At 41.1% G+C, this 19,571-nt stretch overlaps 1 protein-coding gene across 1 annotated transcript in view; it reads left to right on the top strand.

The window, feature by feature from the left end:
* Window positions 1-18,477, top strand: part of eeig1a (estrogen-induced osteoclastogenesis regulator 1a) — a 34,278-nt gene extending 15,801 nt beyond the window's left edge. Inside the window, exons 3-12 of the mRNA XM_074639471.1 lie at window positions 7,144-7,264; window positions 7,942-7,971; window positions 10,201-10,317; window positions 13,136-13,182; window positions 14,083-14,234; window positions 15,302-15,406; window positions 15,573-15,768; window positions 15,853-15,974; window positions 16,631-16,700; window positions 17,254-18,477. Of these exons, the coding sequence (XP_074495572.1) occupies window positions 7,144-7,264; window positions 7,942-7,971; window positions 10,201-10,317; window positions 13,136-13,182; window positions 14,083-14,234; window positions 15,302-15,406; window positions 15,573-15,768; window positions 15,853-15,974; window positions 16,631-16,700; window positions 17,254-17,299 (1,006 nt within the window). The 3' untranslated portion in view covers window positions 17,300-18,477. The remainder of the gene's footprint in view (window positions 1-7,143; window positions 7,265-7,941; window positions 7,972-10,200; window positions 10,318-13,135; window positions 13,183-14,082; window positions 14,235-15,301; window positions 15,407-15,572; window positions 15,769-15,852; window positions 15,975-16,630; window positions 16,701-17,253) is intronic.
* Window positions 18,478-19,571: the final 1,094 nt, after the last annotated feature.

Below are 19,571 nucleotides of genomic sequence, written 5' to 3'. Positions count from 1 at the left end.
CCTTACTTTAGTGTGCGTGTAATTGTTGATGATTTAGGAATTTGAGCCTGTTTTACATTAGATTACATTACTCTTCGGGCTTGTGGGGGGAACACCAGTCTGCCGGCAGACTTCTCTGTCGTTTTATGATCTCTGGTTCTGGTTTTGGTTTGAGGTTCTGAGACCGAGCTCAATTTTGGACGCCGTCTTTCCTTTTTCGTGAACATTTAGTCGTGACAATGAATTAAATGTAGATGATGGTTCCGATGTTGTAGAAGAAGTCCTACTTTTTCCCTTAGCTGCCATTCCTCCGTCTTCAGGATGGCGTGTGTGTGTGGGGGGGAAACATCGGGTTCTGCTCTATTTTCAGCTGTCGGAAATTATGTTTTGGTTGAGGCAGTTTTCACTAATTCGGTTCAACATGTTCAAAGTTTCGCCCGCAGTCAAATGCAGTGGAAGAGGACACGCACAACGACGGCCTTTGTGTTCGTTTTTTTCTGCAGGCGTTATCATGCCGGCCCTCAGTCCTCTTGTTTATGTGAGCTCCGTTCAGCTGGAGTGAGAGCAGCTCCAGTGTCTGTCTACTGTCGCTGAGAGTCTGCACAGCGCCGCTCCTATCTAGGCTTTTATTTTTGGATGAGTCAAGTGTCTTTCTGGCAGAGATACAACCTCTAAAACCTTTCAAAACATCTAAACTACAATTACTGCACCATTAATTCTTACTAACAGGTGCACAGGATCAAATACTCCTGACTGAGAAAGAAAGTCTTACTTTGCATGTAGATCCAGATCTGTTTCACACTACACATAATCTCACAATGTTAAGAAATCCCTTTAAAATATTCTTGTATCTCCAACAAAAACTAATCATGTGTTTCTCTGCTGAAATATTAACCAAATCTGATCGAAGGTTTTGAGAGCTCCTGCTCTGTCCTCTGTCCTCTGACCTCTGTCTGTAGGTAGCGTAGACAGCGTAAACATTTCCCTCGCTTGTTAAGTTTGTGGCTTTTGTTGTGTAAAACAGCTCCTCTGCTTTTTGTTTCTCTTTTCTCCTTTAAGGTCAGTGTTTTGTTTTGTTTCATAAAAGTGTTGTAATTCTTTCTGTGGCGTTGGGTGTAACCAGACAAATTCTATGTAGGTCCTTCGTAGGCTGCTCGTCTCTCTGGATCTGATTTAGTATCGGATATATTAATCTGGTTCAGATTCAGAACTTAAACAGCGTGACTCCATGCAGGTTTTTGTGGTTGACACTAATTACAAAACAGCTTAAATGTGAGTCTCATGTTGGAGGCAAAAGTCAGAGTTTGTAAAGCTCTCTGTTAATAGCTTCACTACACCCCAGCCTCCTCCTGCACAAACAGTACAACACGTGAGAACACAAACAGTGAACAAGAAGAGATGCAAAGGTCGCAGGTGAGATTAAAAACAAACGGCGAGCGGAGGGCTTGTAAAAGCGTCCGAGGCTGAAAGAGAGTGTCGGTGTGAGCGCCTCCTCCTCCTCCTCTGAGCTGCTGGCAGAGCGGCGGTGGATTTGAGGAGTGTGAGGTTTCCATGGAGTCTGAACAAAGCCATCTGGACTGAGGAATGTGGTCTGGGAGCGCTCCCCGTTACACTCTGGAGGACCAATAGCGTTGGGGTCCTGATAAGAGCTGAGAGAGAGTGTATGTGTGATTTTGTATTTCTACTCTACTTCAAAGAGTTGGTTTAGGATTCAGATTTAAAGAAGATTTACAACATGATTTGTGGTTTTTGGTTTTGGTGTTTTTAATCTCTTTGTTGTGGATCCACATTCGCATGTTCCAGGATTTTGTGTTAAGAGAAGTCCAGACCTTTAATTCATATTGTTTGGATGGATTCATATTAGTAGTAGAAACTCTATCTGAAGGAGTTCCTGTGGAGTTTTCTTGTAAACAAACAAAAGTTATGTTTATATAAAGTGCAAAATACACCTTGAGGACTCATTTCCTTCCTCATAAAACATTTGCAAACCTTAAGTGTTTTGAATCCAGCTCTGTTTACATCCGTGTTTACTCGCTCGCAGTCTTCTTCTGCTTCACCTTTGCTGGCACATTGCAGCATATCTTTGGCGTCTTAATCCTCGTTTATGGTACGTGTCCACAGCCTCCGTCCTTTCCACGCTTCCCATTCAGTTTCCATGTAAGCAGCCGTGCAATGCATTCTGGTAGCGTGGCGGCACGATTGGAAGGATGTGGCGTCACGTCGGCCGCTCCTCATTTGCATAAAGTTGAGGTCTAGGCCACTTTATGCAAATCAGGGGCGTCCGGCGCGACTCGCCGCCTCTGGAAACTCCTGAGAAACTTTTAAACTAAAATAAAGACAGATTTACGAACTGCATGGATTATTTCTCGGATAAAATATTTTCAGAAACACATTTCTGTGAACTATTTTCGTGATATAAGATATAAAGAAAGTTTCTAAAAGAGCCGCCATGTTGGTTCCAGTTTGAAAGCTGAGGAGAAGCAGCCCACGAGGGAAAGCCTTCGTCCAATCAAGTGCCTTGTGTCTAGTGGCAGCCCATCAAGTGTCCAATGCTGGGAAGCAACGTGATCCCTCGCGATAAAAAACGCCCCTGTGGACACGTACCCTTATACTCATGAACGGACGCGTGCACGGACAGCTGTGGACACCATGGACGCATAGTAGTTCAGTTTATACTGTCTGCTTGGAGAACACGCTCCACACATGTGCAGTAGATTGCTCGGCTGCTATTTATAGCATGTGCTGTCACAACAAATTGCTGCTACGCAAGGTTGTGCAAGTAGGGTCATCTGTAGGGACATCAGGGGTTAATAATATATCAGCTAGTTTTACAAATATTCGATTAATTATTATGTCTCAAAATATCAGAAATCATAACAGGTGTATATCTTAAGTAGACAAGGCCCAAAGTGACTTTTTCAATTTGCTAATTTTGTCTGAAAAACCCTGAATATTCTATTTATTATGATATGAAATGAAGACAAGCAATAAAACTTCATTTAAGAGGCTGTAACCAGCAAATGTTCAGTATTTTTTAGTTGCAAGTGATTCATCCGTCACCAGCATTCCCATCAATTGTTTTAATTAGAAATAAAATGACCCTGTTTCGGGCGGCTGTGGCTCAGAGGGTAGAGCAGGTTGTCCACCAATCGGAAGGCCGGTGGTTCGATACTCGGCTGCTCCGGGTCACATGTCGATGTGTCCTTGAGCAAGACACTTAACCCCAAATTGCTCCCAAAGGCATAGCCATCGGTGTGTGAATGAGTATTTAGATTAGATCCTGATGGGCAAAGCTGGCACCTTAGCAGCCTCTGCCATCAGTGTGTGAATGGGTGAATACTGACATGTAGTGTAAAGAGCTTTGAGTGGTCGAAGACTAGAAAAACGCTATATAAGTCCAAGTCCATTTACCATTTACCATTACCTCTGCCCCATATTTTCTAGTCATTGTCTGTAAAAGGCTGCCATTACGTTTAATACCTGACAATAAATGATATAATAATATTAAACTTTATTTATACAGAGCTTTTCACAACAAAGTGCTGTACTTGTTTGAACCAGGATTAAATAAATAATTTATTTATTTTATTTTTGATAAATGATTTCAGGACTGCAACGAGGCAAATAAAATCAGACTGTTAAATTAATGCAAAAACGGAATACATAGACGACATGTTGAAAATAAAAATGGTGTGCTAGCATTAATATAAAGCCTTTTTACAAGATACATTTTGAGAAGTGATTTAAAATATATCAGTGGTAATAACCAAATATGTCCTCCAGGAAAGATGCTTAATTTTATGTGAAAATCATAAGTAAACAGAGTTTTAGTTGTAAAATCTGTACATTTTATGAGGCTTCATTGTACAACCAAAGCAAAGCAGCTTAACCTGATATTTCTCAGTAAAGGTGTTTACTCAGAATACTGTTAAACATGATTAAAAGTGGTCAAAGAGAGAGAGAGAGAGAGAAGAGAAGATGAGTGTTAGAAATCACACAGCACGTTGTGGAGAGATGGTGGATAATGGAGGTGATGGGGGATGGGGAGTGTGAGGAGCAGCTGCTGCTAGTTTCCACTATAGAGTGTGTGTGTGTGTGTGTGTGTGTCTGTGTTGTTGTTGTACATGTGTCATTAGCACCTTCTGTCTCACACGATAACTCAAACTGCCTCTTTAACACTGATTTAAAATGAATCAAAACGACTGAAAGTAAACGTAATAAAATAAAACTGAATCAAAACTGAGATTCAAACAGAACAGTCGACTAATCGATTAGTTAATTAATTAAATAATTGTGCCACCGTAATTGATGAGTCGATCTCTCCGACACTTTGTTCCAGATTGCCATTAAATTCTTTGTGTATTAATGTTCCCCAGAGGATGCATGTTAATGTTTTTGCTGATCCCATGATGCTGCCTCTACCACTACCATCAGGCTGAAATGTCTAGTTGTACACAGGAAATACTTAAATCTAATGGGTAGACCTTTTTCACAAATTTGCCTCGGGGGTCTTTACAATGTGTACAACATACGACACCCTCTGTCCTTTATGACACTCGCGTCGGATAAGGAAACACGTAACCAAAAACGGGAAAAATAGGAGAAACCTCAGGACCTTCGATTTTGAAATCCAATCCCACCATGAAGCTCTGTGTGATTTATATGTCTGGGAATTAAGATGGCGTCATGCAGTTTAAGTGACTCCAGAAACTCAGCGTGTTGTTGTGATGAAGAAGAATCCAGAGAAAGTTCCTAAATGAGCCGTTTGCCTTTTTAAGAGGAGAAAAACACGACTTTTTTTGCTTTCACTTTTGATTGACAGACCGCTCAAACAAATTACGGTGCTCTTTAACAGGATGGTATTTAACTGAAAGGATGGTCTCTCACAGAACAGCGTAGATTCTCATTATGAAGACTGAACTGTAAGGATTCTGTAGTAATTTTTTTCCACCATAATTGGTATGTAGCTTTTTAAAGTACAACTTAAAACTGTTTTTTTGGACGTCTCCCTGTTTTAGCACCAGAGACGTTCATAATTAACTACAAATAACTCCGTAGAACAACTTCTGCTCGCTGTGACGTGGCTCTGTGGATGGCAGCGTCCACCACTTTGGTCCAGACTGTTACATCTGAAGAACATTTGACTAGGTTGCCATTAAATTTGTTGTAAACATCAATGATTTCCAGAGGAAATATTGGACTTTATTGGACTTTTCCTCAGCACACATTTCATGTCCCCCTCCAGATGAATTGTAATAGCTTTATTTACTAAAACCACAATATCACTCTATATTTCAGCTACTTGGCAGTAATGTTAGCTGACCAGACGAAGGTCTCTCCATGAATCAATGCTGATCCTAGTGTTGACTTTTCCTGCTTCAGCCTCCCGACCTCGGCCGGAGGGAACAGGGGAGACACCGGCACCCGGTCGGAGACGATAACGTTTCTCTCTGCGGAGCTCCGTCACTTCACAAGACACGGGAAACCTCTGTTGGTCTGGAGGAGCTGCAGCAGTTATTTCTGCACAAACGTCCACTTCACTAGATATTCTCAGAGCTATGAAGTCTTCTGCAGTGTGGAGTGTGCGCGCATGCACGTGAAGTGGAGCGAGCTGAGTGAAGGCAAGCAGGCAGAGGAGCAGAGAGCAGCAGAGACTCCGGCCCTGGAGACCAAAGCCACGGTCTCCCCCGCGTACTGCGACCGCGGCAAACACTGTTTAACAGACGGGCTTCACTAGATAGAACTAGGTAAATAAATAGGTTTTGGTGCTTCCGTGTAGTTTGTGTTGGATTCTGAACAGCGTAGTCACATGCGAGCGCTCATATGCGAGCGCGCATGGGACACTGACCCGGGTGATTTATGCGTGTAAGAAGTTACAAACAGTCCCTTTTTAAGTGACGTCTTTAAATTACTTGTTTAGTTAAAACAAAAGTGCAAAATCCCAAAACATGCAGTTAATTATTTCACAAGACAAAGAAAAGCTGGAAGGTTATCAGTCATCAAAATAGTTCAGGGGTATTTTTCTGTCGATCCACTAATCAATATATTGACCAGTTGTTTCAGCTCTAAACCAGAGTGTTGTCTGATTTTACAGACGACATATCGGGCTGCAGGAAATCAGATTTCGATGGGAATCTTGTTTTAATAACACATCATGTCCCAAGTGAGATATTAAACAAGATAAGAGAGATAAGATAAGATAATCCTTTTTTAGTATATGCAAACAAATCAGGATGTCTGACTAATCTACATTCTTCCTCTTCTCGCTGCATGCTTCAGTGTTTCTACCACATTTTTTTTCTCTAGTCAGCTTTTGTTTTCAGAAACAAACAGATCAGTGACCCCGTCTGTTTTTACAGCTACTGCTGCGTTCCCACCCGTCCGTCAGCCAGGAATCAGGATGTATGGATACTTAAAGGTTTTCCACTAGCATTTTCTGACTACGCAAACTTTGTTTTCACAGAAGTCTTTTGACCATTGTGCACCGTTTCCTTGACAGTGTTTCTTGTCAGTTAAGAAGGGGGAAAAATTCAGAGAAACAAACTAGATTACATGTCGAAGACACAAAATGTCACCAGCTCACCATCCTCAACAACAAAACATCTACATCAAAATCAGTGAAAGAATCAGCTAAGTTGAGCTGAAAGTGTCATCAGAGTCAGAAGCCACGGGAGTCAGCTCTGTAAATATGTTAGTTTTGGAAAAACTTGCTCACACAACATGTTTTTTTTTCAGTGTTTCTCTGATAAATGTGATCCTCAGTGGACACACTGGTCAGGAGGTTGTGAGGCTGGGATGACACAACTGGAAAAAATGTGTAGTTCTGAAGTCTATAACAAATCAAAATGATAACTTTCCAACGATTGAGAACGTTTGGGATTAATGACAGGAAAATAGTCCTGATCTATGAATAAATACACACTTTAGGTTGCTGCCATTTAGCATCAAATGTTTGTGTCATTGTCAGTTTTATTGCCTCAGCGAATAGAAACATGATTCATACGATCATTAACCCAAAGTCTGCGGCTCAAGAAGTGAGCAGTAAGCAGGAATAGAAAGGCATTGTGAAATGAATAATTCGTTGGAAGCACAATAATACAGAATACCAAACTGTTCATCACTGAGATTTATGAGCTCCTGCTGTGTTTTTATTTCTCCGTACAGACAGGAGGTTCACGAGAACTGTGTTCGCTGGAGGAAGAGGTTCACCTTTGTGTCCAAAATGAGCGCCAACCCCCACACGGGCGTCCTGGATCCATCTGTCTGCAGGGTGTCAGTCAGAAAGGTACGACTCGAGATTAACTAGATCAATACAGTTTACTTGCATGCTGTCATTACTGTATATCCTGCTGTGAGTCAGTCATATTACCCATCCATCGTCATCACTGAACACTGAGTGGTTCTGAAATAAAAAGTAGATTGGGCAACAAATGAGCTGTGATGCATGATGAGGTGTCTCGATACTAGAAAACATCGGACGAGGCACAGAGAACGTCATTGGGTGGAGCATTTCCTCTATCGAGTTCATTATTTTCTCATTTAAACCAAATTTTCCCAGTTTAAAGCTGGATGTGTTGATGTCTTTTCACCTGCAAATCACCAAATCAATGCTTATTGGGTTTTGTAGAAACAGAAAGACGTTCCTTTAAGGTAATAAAATCAGTATAATGTTGGTGTTAAAACTCCTGTATGGATACCCAGACATACAGAACTGCATCCACTAACAACCTTGTACAGACTGTTTTGAGATGTTTGGAGACGTTCTCACAGAAATGTCTCCAGGATATTTCGGTGCACGCGAACGCTGCCTCGGTGCCGTGCTCTTAAGGATCCACGAGTGTGGTCTCAGCCTGTAATTTCAGCTCTCTCGCCGGGAGCCCTGTAATTGGAGGCCTCTGTAATATAAAGTTGGATCAGTTGGATCACTGGGTTCATTACTGTCTTCCTGTTTTCCCCCTGCAGGAACTCAAAGGAGGAAAAGCATACACGAAGGTAAGAGCTGTCGGTCGCTTCACCTCTCACGCTCACATAGAAACAGTTACAGATGAGCTCTCTGTAAACCTTAATGCCACATTGTGTAAATATTAGCATTTCTCACAGCACTTTGACGAGGATGCCACTAGCAGGGCGTGACAATAAATCAAAAACTTGTCCTCCTTACGTTCACATTTACCCGGAATCTGCAAAACATCCTGCCAACACCTCTCTACCCGTAACTGTACGAGCTCCTGACGAATGAGTCACGTCGCCGTGAATGAAATTACAAGGTCAAACCCCTCATAAAGATGCACTCATGTTGATCCGTTGTTGCCCGACAGGAACCGTTTCCTCTGTTTTCGCCCGTTTCTCCATTTAGGTTTCCTTTTGGCTAAATATACACAGCTTCCCTCCTTAGAAGTTGGCTTCCTTTAAATACACACCTATGAAAACAGAAGCTCCTTAAGAACAGGGAAACCTGGAGAATGAAGAATGGGGAACCTTTAGCTTGAGATTTAAAATAACAATCACGAACGCACTTCAGACAAAGGCTGTTTCCACATGAGCAAGAAGCTGCAAGGCTTGTTATAGAGGTAAAGGTCGTGTAAGCAGAGTCCTTATCAGTGTGTAGCAATGGGCCATGTTGACATGTCATAGCAGAGTAAACACAGGTGTAATTGATAATTATGGTCCCGTTCTATTTAGTTTGTTACAGTGAGCCAGCATGCACAATACCAGGGCCATAATTCATCTTATTAATTACACCTGTGTTCACCTGTGGATCTCTAATGCCAGGTTTCAGACGACGCAATATCAGCCCGATTATAGCCCGACCTGGCAGATGTTGGATCGGGAACGACCGCGATAAGCATAATTTTATCCCGTGTAGTGTCATAGAGGACAGAGGAGGAAATGCTTTTCCGAACACAACACAGCCAGTATCCTAGACAACGGCATTGTTTGTTTACGTTCTTGTTGCCGGAAGTCGGTTCCTAGATCCTTCCTCCCGAAGCGTCTATCGGTCGGGGACCAACGTGTAGTCATTTGTCATGTCTCTCGGCTGAGACACGGCAAGAATGTATGACTCTGTAAATCACTTAATCTGACACAGCAACCATCATAACAGACAAACAGCAAGTGTCACATACTTATATCATGATGGTGCCTTCAAATTCAACGCTTGAGGTCATATTTAAGACACGGGAAGTCAGGTTCATGACACGCTTGATCGTCAGGTGGTTTAAGATTAATAAAAGAATAAAAGGGGCCCGTTCGTTCTGATTCGTAACACCTGTCCTAGTCGGTATACATGCCAGCTTATCCTGATGAAACGTTGATCTTTATTAGTTGAAATAAATGGAATAGGAGTCCGTTTTTTTGTGGTATTGTTAATTAAAAAAAGTACAAGTGTTCCCATAAGAATAATATAAATATACATAAGATGTTATACATATCATGGCCATTTTCTCGTCATTAGCTACAGTGAAATACAGACCAAGTCATGTTTTTGTTTAGTTGTTATACTCTCTTTTCTCTGCCTTCTCTCTCCTTCATTATTCTCTAACGAGGTAGTGCAGCTTTTAGTTTTATCTTTATGGTGTTTTTTTTTATTAATAAGTAACCACAATGAAGTAAAGTTGTTATTGTTTCGGTTTAGTTATGCTTTTGTGGTTTTATGCTCGCCCTCTCTCTCTCCCTCCTTCACTATTTTCTCTTATAGATACATATTTTCTAACGAGGTATTGAAGCTTTTCATTGTATTTTGGGAGGATGAATAAACAGAGAGAGAAAGATGGTACCTGGACCAAAACATGCAGAAGTGAATCCACAAATCTTGCAGGGAGACTCCCTGTCTTACTACCTTCCCAGAGGGGGAGAGAAAAGGGCCTGTTAGGTGTGCCCCAGATTCAGAGGAGTCGTTCCCAAAAGGGGGACCGACATTAGTCTTCCTCTGGTCTTCCTTTCATGTTTTCATAAATTGAGGTCACAGAGACTGAAACAAGTTAAATCACCACATGCTTACTAGTATTCACCTGCTCACTCAGTGAGGCTCTGCAGGATGTTATCAGCTCTTTGAGGTGCGTTAAGATTGACGTGTGGTTTTTGCACCCTGTCATACATTCAAACTAAAGAAGCTTGTGACTTCTTTAGCTCGGTGTGCTAAGTGATGGGTGTCGCAGTAATCTATTTGTGCCAGTGAATCTAGAATTAACTCGTCCTCTTCTTCTTCTTCTTCTTCCTCAGCTGGGCTTCACAGACCTCAACATGGCGGAGTTTGCTGGTTCTGGCTCCACCGTGCGCTGCTGTCTGCTGGAGGGATACGACACCAAGAACACACGGCAGGACAACTCCATACTGAAGGCAAGGACATGTTCTCTCAAGTGTGTCTTTGGAGCGTTTATCTAACAGAGTAATAAATAAAAAGCACCATTAGAATAAGGAGAGATTCATGTGGCCTCGTGGTATCATAAACAAGACTTTAGTTGTGTCATAAATTTAATGCCTGCAGCAAGCTTGATCATTAACTCTAAGACTTTGACCTTTGACATTCGACCTTTTCATTGATTGCTTCCACTCCACAAATTCAGTCAGAAGCGACCAGAGTTGAAAGGTAGAAGATCAGCTGTCCCTTTGTTATCTAAAACTGAGGATGTGTGTCGAAATGAAAATATGTTTCAGTTCCATCTAGAGATGAAACGAGTTGTCGATTAATCAGTTTGCCGATCTACAGATAATTGATAGGCAGTTCTTTTGTAAACGTTCTCTACTGTAGTTCCAGTTTCTCAGTTGTGAGGATTTGCTTCTTTTCTTTGTCTTAAATGATGGTGAAGTGAATATTTAAAGTTCATCATGTTGGGTTCCAGGAAATTCTGACGAGCATTTTCAACCATTTTCAGACATTTTATTGACCAAATGATTAATCCAGATTGAAAATAATCAGCCCCCGTTCTATCAGCTTCCAAAAAGGGTTGAATTTCTTTTAACGTATCTTTGTTTTAAAACAACAATGTACGCTGGAGGAGCAGCCAAAGCTCTGAAATACTACAGTGAACATGGTCCAGTTACATATATACTGAATAATTTAGTTCATTTTAATTCTGTTATGTCTTGAAAAGTCTAGTTTTCAAGCACAGTTTAAAATGAAAGCAGTTAAAAAAAACTGTAAATGTAAATAGAGCTGCAACTAATGATTGTTTTTGTTATTAAGTAATCTACAGATTGTTTTCTCGATTAATGATTTCATTTATAAAATGTTGACAAATTGTGAAAAGATGTCAGAGAACCCAACACATGTCTTGTTTTTTCCGACCAACAGTCTAAAAACCCAAAGATATTAAATTTACTATCATATATATGAAAGATAAAAGCATAAAATCCTGATAATGAAGAACCTGGAACCAGATCATATTTACCACTTTTGCTTAAAAACTGACGGAGACTATTAATTAATTATCAAAATAGTCTCTTTAGAGGCAGCTTTACCGTTGTGTTGTCTCTTGTTCACCTGTTTGTTTTAATGTTATCTATTTATTTTATTCATAGATAATAAAACATGCTGTAAACTAATCCATTAATCTGTACTGTACAAAGTCCACTTACTGTAGGATGCAACTATCAGGATGCATTTTGATATAAATCACCGAATCGCCGATCTATAGAATTAAACGATTACTCGTCTTCCCAGTTCCAGCTTCTCAGTTGTCAGGATTTGCTGCTTCTCTTGTCTTTATATGAAAGTAAACTGATTTATCTTTTGATTTTGGACTGTTGGTTTGACAAAAGTAAAAAAAAAAAAAAGAAGCTATTTAAAGACGACACCTTCAGCAAATTCACAACTTCCTGACATTTTATAGACCAAATGATCAATCGATTTATTGAGAAAAGAATCTGCAGATTAATTTAAAATATTTGCAGCCCTGAAAAATCCCCATGTATTACTCTGTGCTGAACAGAAAGCTGTTAACCTGCAGCTGAGTCAGTTTTAGTGTCTGTGTGGGTGAAGGAGGCTCTGCAGCGCCACCCGGAGTTCATCCTCTCTAACTGCTGCTCTGAACAAACAAAGAGCCGAGACGGGTCACGAGTATTTCTGTCATCTCATTCCTCTGGAAGACTTCATGTTGTCTGCGTAACTCAGACGTCACTGAGCTTACTGGGAATTTAGTTTTTATTATTGCTCAAGCAGCCGACACACTGGTCAGAGTCGAAACATGTTCATCGTTGCTTCTCAATAATAAACATACACTTAAGTCATTTCTGGAGTTTCGACTTTAAAGCTTTACATTTTTAATCTTTTATTTCCTGTTAACCGAGCTGATTGTGATCAGGTTTTGATTATCCTCCTGCAGTGGTGGAATGTAACTGAGTACATTTACTCAAGTACTGTTTCAAAGTACTTGTACTTTACTTGAGTATCTCTATTTTATGCTACTTTCTGCTTCTACTCGACTACATTTGGAGGAATATTATATATTTTTTCTCCACTACATGTATTTTGACAGCTTTAGTTACTTTGCAGGTTAAGATTATTAATACAAAATATAAATCAACTAATAAATGATGATGTATTATTGTAGATTAAACTACCCAGCAGTATATAAAGTAGGGATCTAATCAGTTAATTGTAATTGTTTGCACATTTTTTTATCTGTTCAAAATGTACCTTAATGGGAGATTTGTCAAGTATTTAATTCTCTTATCAACATGGGAGTGGGCAATATGCTGCTTTATGCAAATGTATGTATATATTTATTATTGGAAATCAATGAACAACACAAAACAATGACAGATATTGTCCAGAAACCCTCACAGGTACTGCATTTAGCATAACACAATATGCTCAAATCATAACATGGCAAACTGCAGCCCAACTCAACTGCTGAATACTTCCTCCACCACTGTCCCTCTGTGATAAAGACAGAAATAGTGCTGTGATATACAGTTTGCTGATTAACTGCTGCGTGCAGGAAGACAGGAAGGGGAAAGAACATGATGCACTATAAAGGAAGCTATTTCACAACTATGGAAAAATATTTCATCATTTTGTTATGTTAGATCAGAGATAAGAAAAGAGAACTAACCCCTTTTTAATAACACCTCTTCATGTGGCAGTAAAACAGACATTTGTTGATGAAAAAGTGTTAAAATGTGTGGTAAAATATCTTTTTTCTGTTTATTACAGATGGTCATCGGGATGACCCTCCTGTCTGGAGATCCGTGTTTTAAAACGTGAGTATTTTAGGATGGTTCTGTCTTCATGTCACAGTGATTTCTATATACAGTATATAGGTTGAATGATTAACCACACATTATTCATCACAGAGCCTCCGTCACATCAGCCTTTTGGTCTCAACATGAGTTTTTTTTAAACATTTTGACCTGACAAAGTTCAGACTGGGACTGAAATGTCTGTTTAAATACATTTAGATTAAGTCATTTCTAATATCTTAGATGTTTTAATACTCTAAAGTGTGGTTGTCAGTCTCACCTTGTTAAACTTGACATCATTCGGGTGTTTTTCCCCTTTGGTATTTTGCATCTTTATCTCGGTCTTTTAACAACGTTAAAGTTAAAAACACTTCATTTCTGGACTTAAATCTGGTTAAATTTAAACCATTTCCAACTTGATAAACTGCAGATATCTTCTACAGTAAATCTGTAATCCTCAGTAATGACAATCCCTTCCATTTTATAAAACAAATTACAAAAAGGTAAAGCATTTTACCTCTGTTTTATAGCATTTTCAATATATTAATACTCTTTATGGACAAATACACTTTACTGAAACGTTGGGAAAATATAATGCATCTCCCCGGTGTGCTCCAAGGTTTCAAAATGATGTCGTTTGTGGACTTGTTTGTCAAAACAAGTTGACATATGTGTTGGAGGAGTTCTGCATAATGTGTCAGCATATATTTATTGGTGTCTTATGTGCATTTTTAACCTTTGAACCGGATTGTTAAACCCTTATATAATATTTGTGCTCCTCCGTCCTTTGTTGCCGCAGTGACTCAGTTTCCCCGCGGTCAGTGAAATGAATGTTCTGTGAGCGTGCCAAGCTAAGCAGCTCTGTGCTCGTTTAATCTGTTCCAGACTGATAAGTTGTGTTTTTCTTTATTTTTCCTGCAGGCCTCCCAGCACAGCAAAGTCCATCTCAATCCCCGGACGAGAACACACCCTGCAGCTGGACTGTAAGGGAGAGGGAACCGCCGAGCCCGGGCCGGCTGGAGGGGTTTCTCTGGGCCGAGCCTCCAAGCCTCGACCCTCCATCATCAGCTCAGGTACAACTCACGCCTGGGCAGAAACACTTGGACTTGAAAAGGACTCTTTTAGTCGGGGTTGTACTCTGAGAGAAGGTTACATTTTAGATCCGGTTCTGAACTGGCAAAATACCCAGTTTCCTTAAAGAAGTGTTTCACCACTGGAAAGATGGTCTGTTCATAAATGTAAGCTGTCTATACAGTAGAAAGACGCAAATATATTTTAAATTGGTGCTACATGACCAGAGAAAACAGAGAAAAGGGGCTATGGGCTTCTCTTTTGCTCGAAATGGTGGTGCCCAAACTGAGGGGTGCATCCCAATGGGGACACGCAGGGCCAATGCAACGGGTCATATAGTACACGACCAGGGGGGAAATGTGGAAGGCATGCGAAGAAGAAAGAATCTGTTTCATGAAGGAAAAATAACCAAATAATTTTTGTTTTGATGCTCTCAAGGCTGTCAAGGTTTGTAAGATTTAGTCTACATCCACTAAAACATTTTCGTTTTAAAGCGCACAACTTTTGCTACGCTTACCCCTAGCGTTCACACACATTTCTGGTGTTTTTGAAATACAGGTCAGTACAATCATGTGAAAAACACATGAGATTAAGAGAAGCATGAAACATCAAAGTGGTCCTGAGTCTGGACTCCAGACTTTAAGATCTTGGCCCAACATCTCATCCAGATGTGTTTTCACTCAGAGCCAAAACTTCCTGGAAGAACTTCTAAAAAAAAAATCTTTTTGAGAAGATTTTCCTCGCATGTTAAACTAGCTGGCAAGGTTTAGGATCGGTTCAGTTTGAATTAAAATGCAAAAAAGAAAACTGTTTTTGTTCCAACTTGGAAAACAGCTTGAAAGGCTGAAGTCGTTCAGAGCAGCGGAGCGTCTGCTTCACAAATCTGTCCGAAACGCATCCAGCCACGAGACACAAACGAAAGTTAGTTTACAAAAGCAGTTAGTGAAAACAGACATGGTTGCAATCTACTGTGAAAGTAAACAAAGACTGTCTGATCCTGCAGAAGACGCCAAAATAAAAACATGCATGAGGTGGTAACAGAGTTGTTTTCTTCTTTTGGTGCCTTCAGGTCTCCTTGAAGAATCAGAAGTGAACCAATCCGGTTCTGCAGAAAACTTCCAGTCTGGTCACTCTCGTAACTCCAGCTACGCCAGCCAGCACAGCAAAATCTCAGGTACAACATTCACCAGCAGTTTCTTCATCCGGCCTCCACGTTGAAGTCTCTTTATATTCCAGAAAAGTGCCTTTAAGTTATATACACTAAGTGGCCTTCAGCTGTTCCTCTGATAACCTCTGATGTCTTCTTGTGTCTCCTCTGATGTCTTCTTTTGTCCCTGCAGGCTACAGCACCGAGCACTCCTGCTCCTCCAGCCTGTCCGACCTCACACATCGCAGGAACGCCTCGACTGGAAGCAGCGCCTCTGGCTGCCTGGGCTTTACCGCTGACACTCCTACAGAGGGAGACAAGGACGCCGGACGTCCAGAGAGACCCCCTCGCCCCCCGAGACCCGTCTTACTCCCTAACAGGCCCCCCAGGTACAGACACAGACTCCTCTGCTCATTGGAGTGCTAGGATTGCTCTCCTGTTCTAACTACATCACTGTAATCACTGTATTTCAGGAGGAAGCAGGATTCGGTGGAGAGTCACCCCTCCTGGGTAAACGACACTCGCATGGATGCCGACGACATTGTGGAGAAAATTGTCCAAAGCCAAAACTTTGCAGATATCAACAACACTGAAGGTAAAGTGGAGAATAATACGATTACGTAGTGATCTGCCATCAATAGTTCAGCTCTATGTCAACCTTTTGTGTCAGTGTGAGTTACAAAAAGGACAAAAAAGGTCTGTAACCGTACTTAAAGGGTAACTTCGGTGTTTTTCGGCAAGGACAAATGTAGTCCATAATGTTGTCAGACACTTATAATAACAATCTGAGCCTGTCGGTGGCAAAAACAAGCACTTTTAGTGGACGTAACGTTACATTGACGCTGCTCACTTGCCCTCGCAGCTCGTTTCGCTGCTGCTGGTTACAACGTTATCCAACGTTATATTATTACTTGGACACAAAAACATAAATTGTCAGAGAAAGTCACAGTTGGCTTGTTTACACGATGTTTGCAACAGAGCATCGACACGCCCCTCGATGAAGATGTTGGTGTAGGAGTGTTAACTCTGAGAAACACCAGGAGAGATGATATTTCTGGTGTGAGATGGAGGATCTCTTTTTTACAGCTAATCTGACAGCATGTTATTGATGTCTGTAACTGTGAGTAACTCCTGCGCCACCTTTGGACCGAGCTGTTCTTCTCCAGCTCTGTGTTTTTATTGTCTGTGTATCGAAGCCTTCTGGTTTCCGTCAGCGGCTGCTAACTGTGTTTCTGTGTTTCTGTCTTTCAGACAGCAACCTGCGTCTGTTCGTCAACAGAGACGGAACGACCGCGCTCAGCGGCATCAGGCTTGGAAACAGGTGAGACACTCGAGTCTGACTTCCTGTTTCTCTATCACTTCCTCGTCTCCTCGTTCCTCCACTCATTGTCTGCCTGTCTCTTCCTCTTTCACTTAACATATTTAGAATTTTAGTTGTAGAAACATTTCTGCTCTGAAGAATCTGAGGCACTAAAACAGTTTTGTGGTTAATAAAGAATGTGAATGAAACATCACAAATTTTTCATATCTGGTCATATTTCTAGTTTACTTATTCTTTAATTAGATAGTTCCTGATTTATGTTATGTTTATGCTTGGTTTGTGTTGCTTTATGTTTGCTTGTTTGTTTACTTTTGTAGATTACATGACTTTTGTATTTATATTTTAGTTTTAATAAATCTCACCTGTCCTGCACGACTGCTGCTGCTTTGTTTTATTGTGCAAATAAATAAAACAGAAATAAGTGATTGATCTCTTTAGTAAGACGTGGGATAATGTACAGCGAGTCAGAACCCCTCCGTGACCCTGTCAGGGTTCATTTTGCATTTCAAACCCCCCGTCTGACTGTTGTCTCTGTGTGTTCGTGTCCCTGCAGGGTGTCTGCCGGTGGGTACGAGCCCGTGGTGATAGAGAGCCATTAAACCGAGCAGCAGGAGAGGCGGACATGTTGACCTGTGGGTGGCGGATCGTCTCGTCTTCTGTCTTCTGTCTTCTGTCTCGCTGCTGGTTTTCCTGAGCTTCAGCCGGTCTGACGCCGTGAGGGGAAAAACCTCGTCAGTTTGCACTTTATGTGAAGTTTGTGGCGGCACTTGTTGCCGTCTGCACTCCGTTCAGCTGTCGTTCTGTGATGTTGAGGGCGACGATGCACACAAAAACGCTTCTCTGATATATACTGCCTCGTGGTGTGTTTACCTAACTAGATTTTGGATTGGGGATCTAGATCTAAAGAAGTCCAGAGATTTCAGTCATTTAATTTGACGCTTTAAGTGATAAAAGATACAGAAACCAAAATCATCCATGTGTCCCCAGTTTATTCTTAGAACTTATGCTCTCTGCTAACTGCGCTGGTGGTAGTAGCATGATCCAAACTAAACATAGAATTTGAAATGTTCCTCGTTCCATACTGAATAATAACTGCTTGCAGTACAGTATGTACTATATTTGTCATAGTACTGTAACTGTTAGTGCAGTTAGGGTTAGCACTCACTTAGCATTGGGCTTAAAATAAGAACGCAAACTAAGTAAAACACGTACGGAAACAACATAATGTCAGTATGGAAAACACTTGACAACCGCCCCCGGTCTCCCGCTTGACAGTCCTGTGTTTGTTGGACTCCTCCACCTCGCCACCTGCCCTCAATAAGTGGTCTTTCTCACTTTATATACTATGTAACAAGCTCTGAAGTTAGACTTCCGTCACTATAAGACACTGCACCTTCATGCAGGCGTGTGATATTCACGCCTCGGCGACACAAAACGTGACACTGACGCGCTTTCTTCCGGTGGACAGGCAGGTCTGTTCCACGCTTTACTGTGAGACTGGGCTGAAAGAGGAGTGAACTCTGCTGTCTTGGAGACTTGTTATGGTAAAATTTGTGCCAAAATGATCCTTTAAGACTGAATTTTAGAGACTACATGTTGTGTTTGAGTAATGAAACTACAGTAAAGCCAGTTACAGACAAGAACAGGAAGTTACTGCAGGCTGGACCGAAGTTACTTCATGATGTACTGGTGGGGACGCATGGATGATAATGGTTTATGTTCACCTCCGATAACAAAACGGACAATTCATTATAAAGCTGATTATTCAGGATGATGTGTTCATCTGAACCTACAATCCTTTTGTTGAGTCATTTTGCTTTAAGATCCCATTGAGCTGACAGGTTATAGAAACTTTAATTTGGCCACAAGTTGTGCAGCCGTCGATGTTTAGCAGCGGTTTTACTGTTGATTCAGTAGTTTTTGTTTTTCTTCACCACGTGATCAAAATGAATCTGACACATTTTTGTTGCTGCAAACTTTCTGAAAAGTAAAGAATCTCACTGGGAGTTTAGTTAATGTGTAATGTTCAGCAGGGAAAAGTTTCCACCTTTTAAAACTTCTAAAACGAGTCCCAACAGCACAACAGGATAAAATAACTTTCTGTTGTGCAGCACATCCAAACACTGAATGTGATCCTGAGTTTAGAAAACCACGGAGCGGCTGTGAAAGATGCAGCAGCTCTGAATCGCTTTCTGTCTTTTTTGTGTTTGAAGTTGTTCCCCGTTGATCGGGGGAAAGCAGTAGAACCACTTTGTGCCTGTAAAGTTTCTCTTGAATGATCCTAAAGCACCACGACGACTGTGATAACAGAGTGCTAGTGATGGTGAGGAGAGAAATGTTGTTTCCTGTTTTCTTTGTTCTGTTTTATGTTGTAACTTGTTGCAGGTGCAGCCCATTTTGGGGAATCCCACTGCATGTTGCTGCTCCCATCTCCACAAAGGATGACTTGTATAAGATTTAGTTCTCCTCTCTCCTCACCCTTCAGACGTTCAAACTAAATGTGAGGTCAGCTGATTCTAGTTCTGTGGTACAAACTGTTCTGGTTTTGATTTGAGGAAAGAGTCCATGATGAGGGATTCCTGCAGACTGTAAAAGTCTCCGTTGCCCCCTGGTGGAGCAACGGTCAGGTTTCTACTGTACATGAGTCATGCCCTTTGGTGTTTACAAGGATGTTTACTCCCAGTTTGTTTACGGCTGTCTTCAGATGAACAAACACCAAAGAGGCAGAAAAAAAGGACCAGTTTCTGTAGCGCAGACAAACACAGAAGAGGATTTGTAATGTTGGCAACCAGCTGGCTGGTTGATGCTTCTTTTTTTTTTGTTGGTTAGTTTTCTGTTTGCAAACCACCTCAAGACCGAACAAGAAGGATT

This window comes from Sebastes fasciatus, chromosome 6, assembly GCF_043250625.1.
Source record: "Sebastes fasciatus isolate fSebFas1 chromosome 6, fSebFas1.pri, whole genome shotgun sequence".
Classification (NCBI taxonomy): Eukaryota; Metazoa; Chordata; class Actinopteri; order Perciformes; family Sebastidae; genus Sebastes; species Sebastes fasciatus.
The sequence above is the reverse complement of the archived record's forward strand: the minus strand, read 5'-3'. Positions and strand labels throughout refer to the sequence as shown.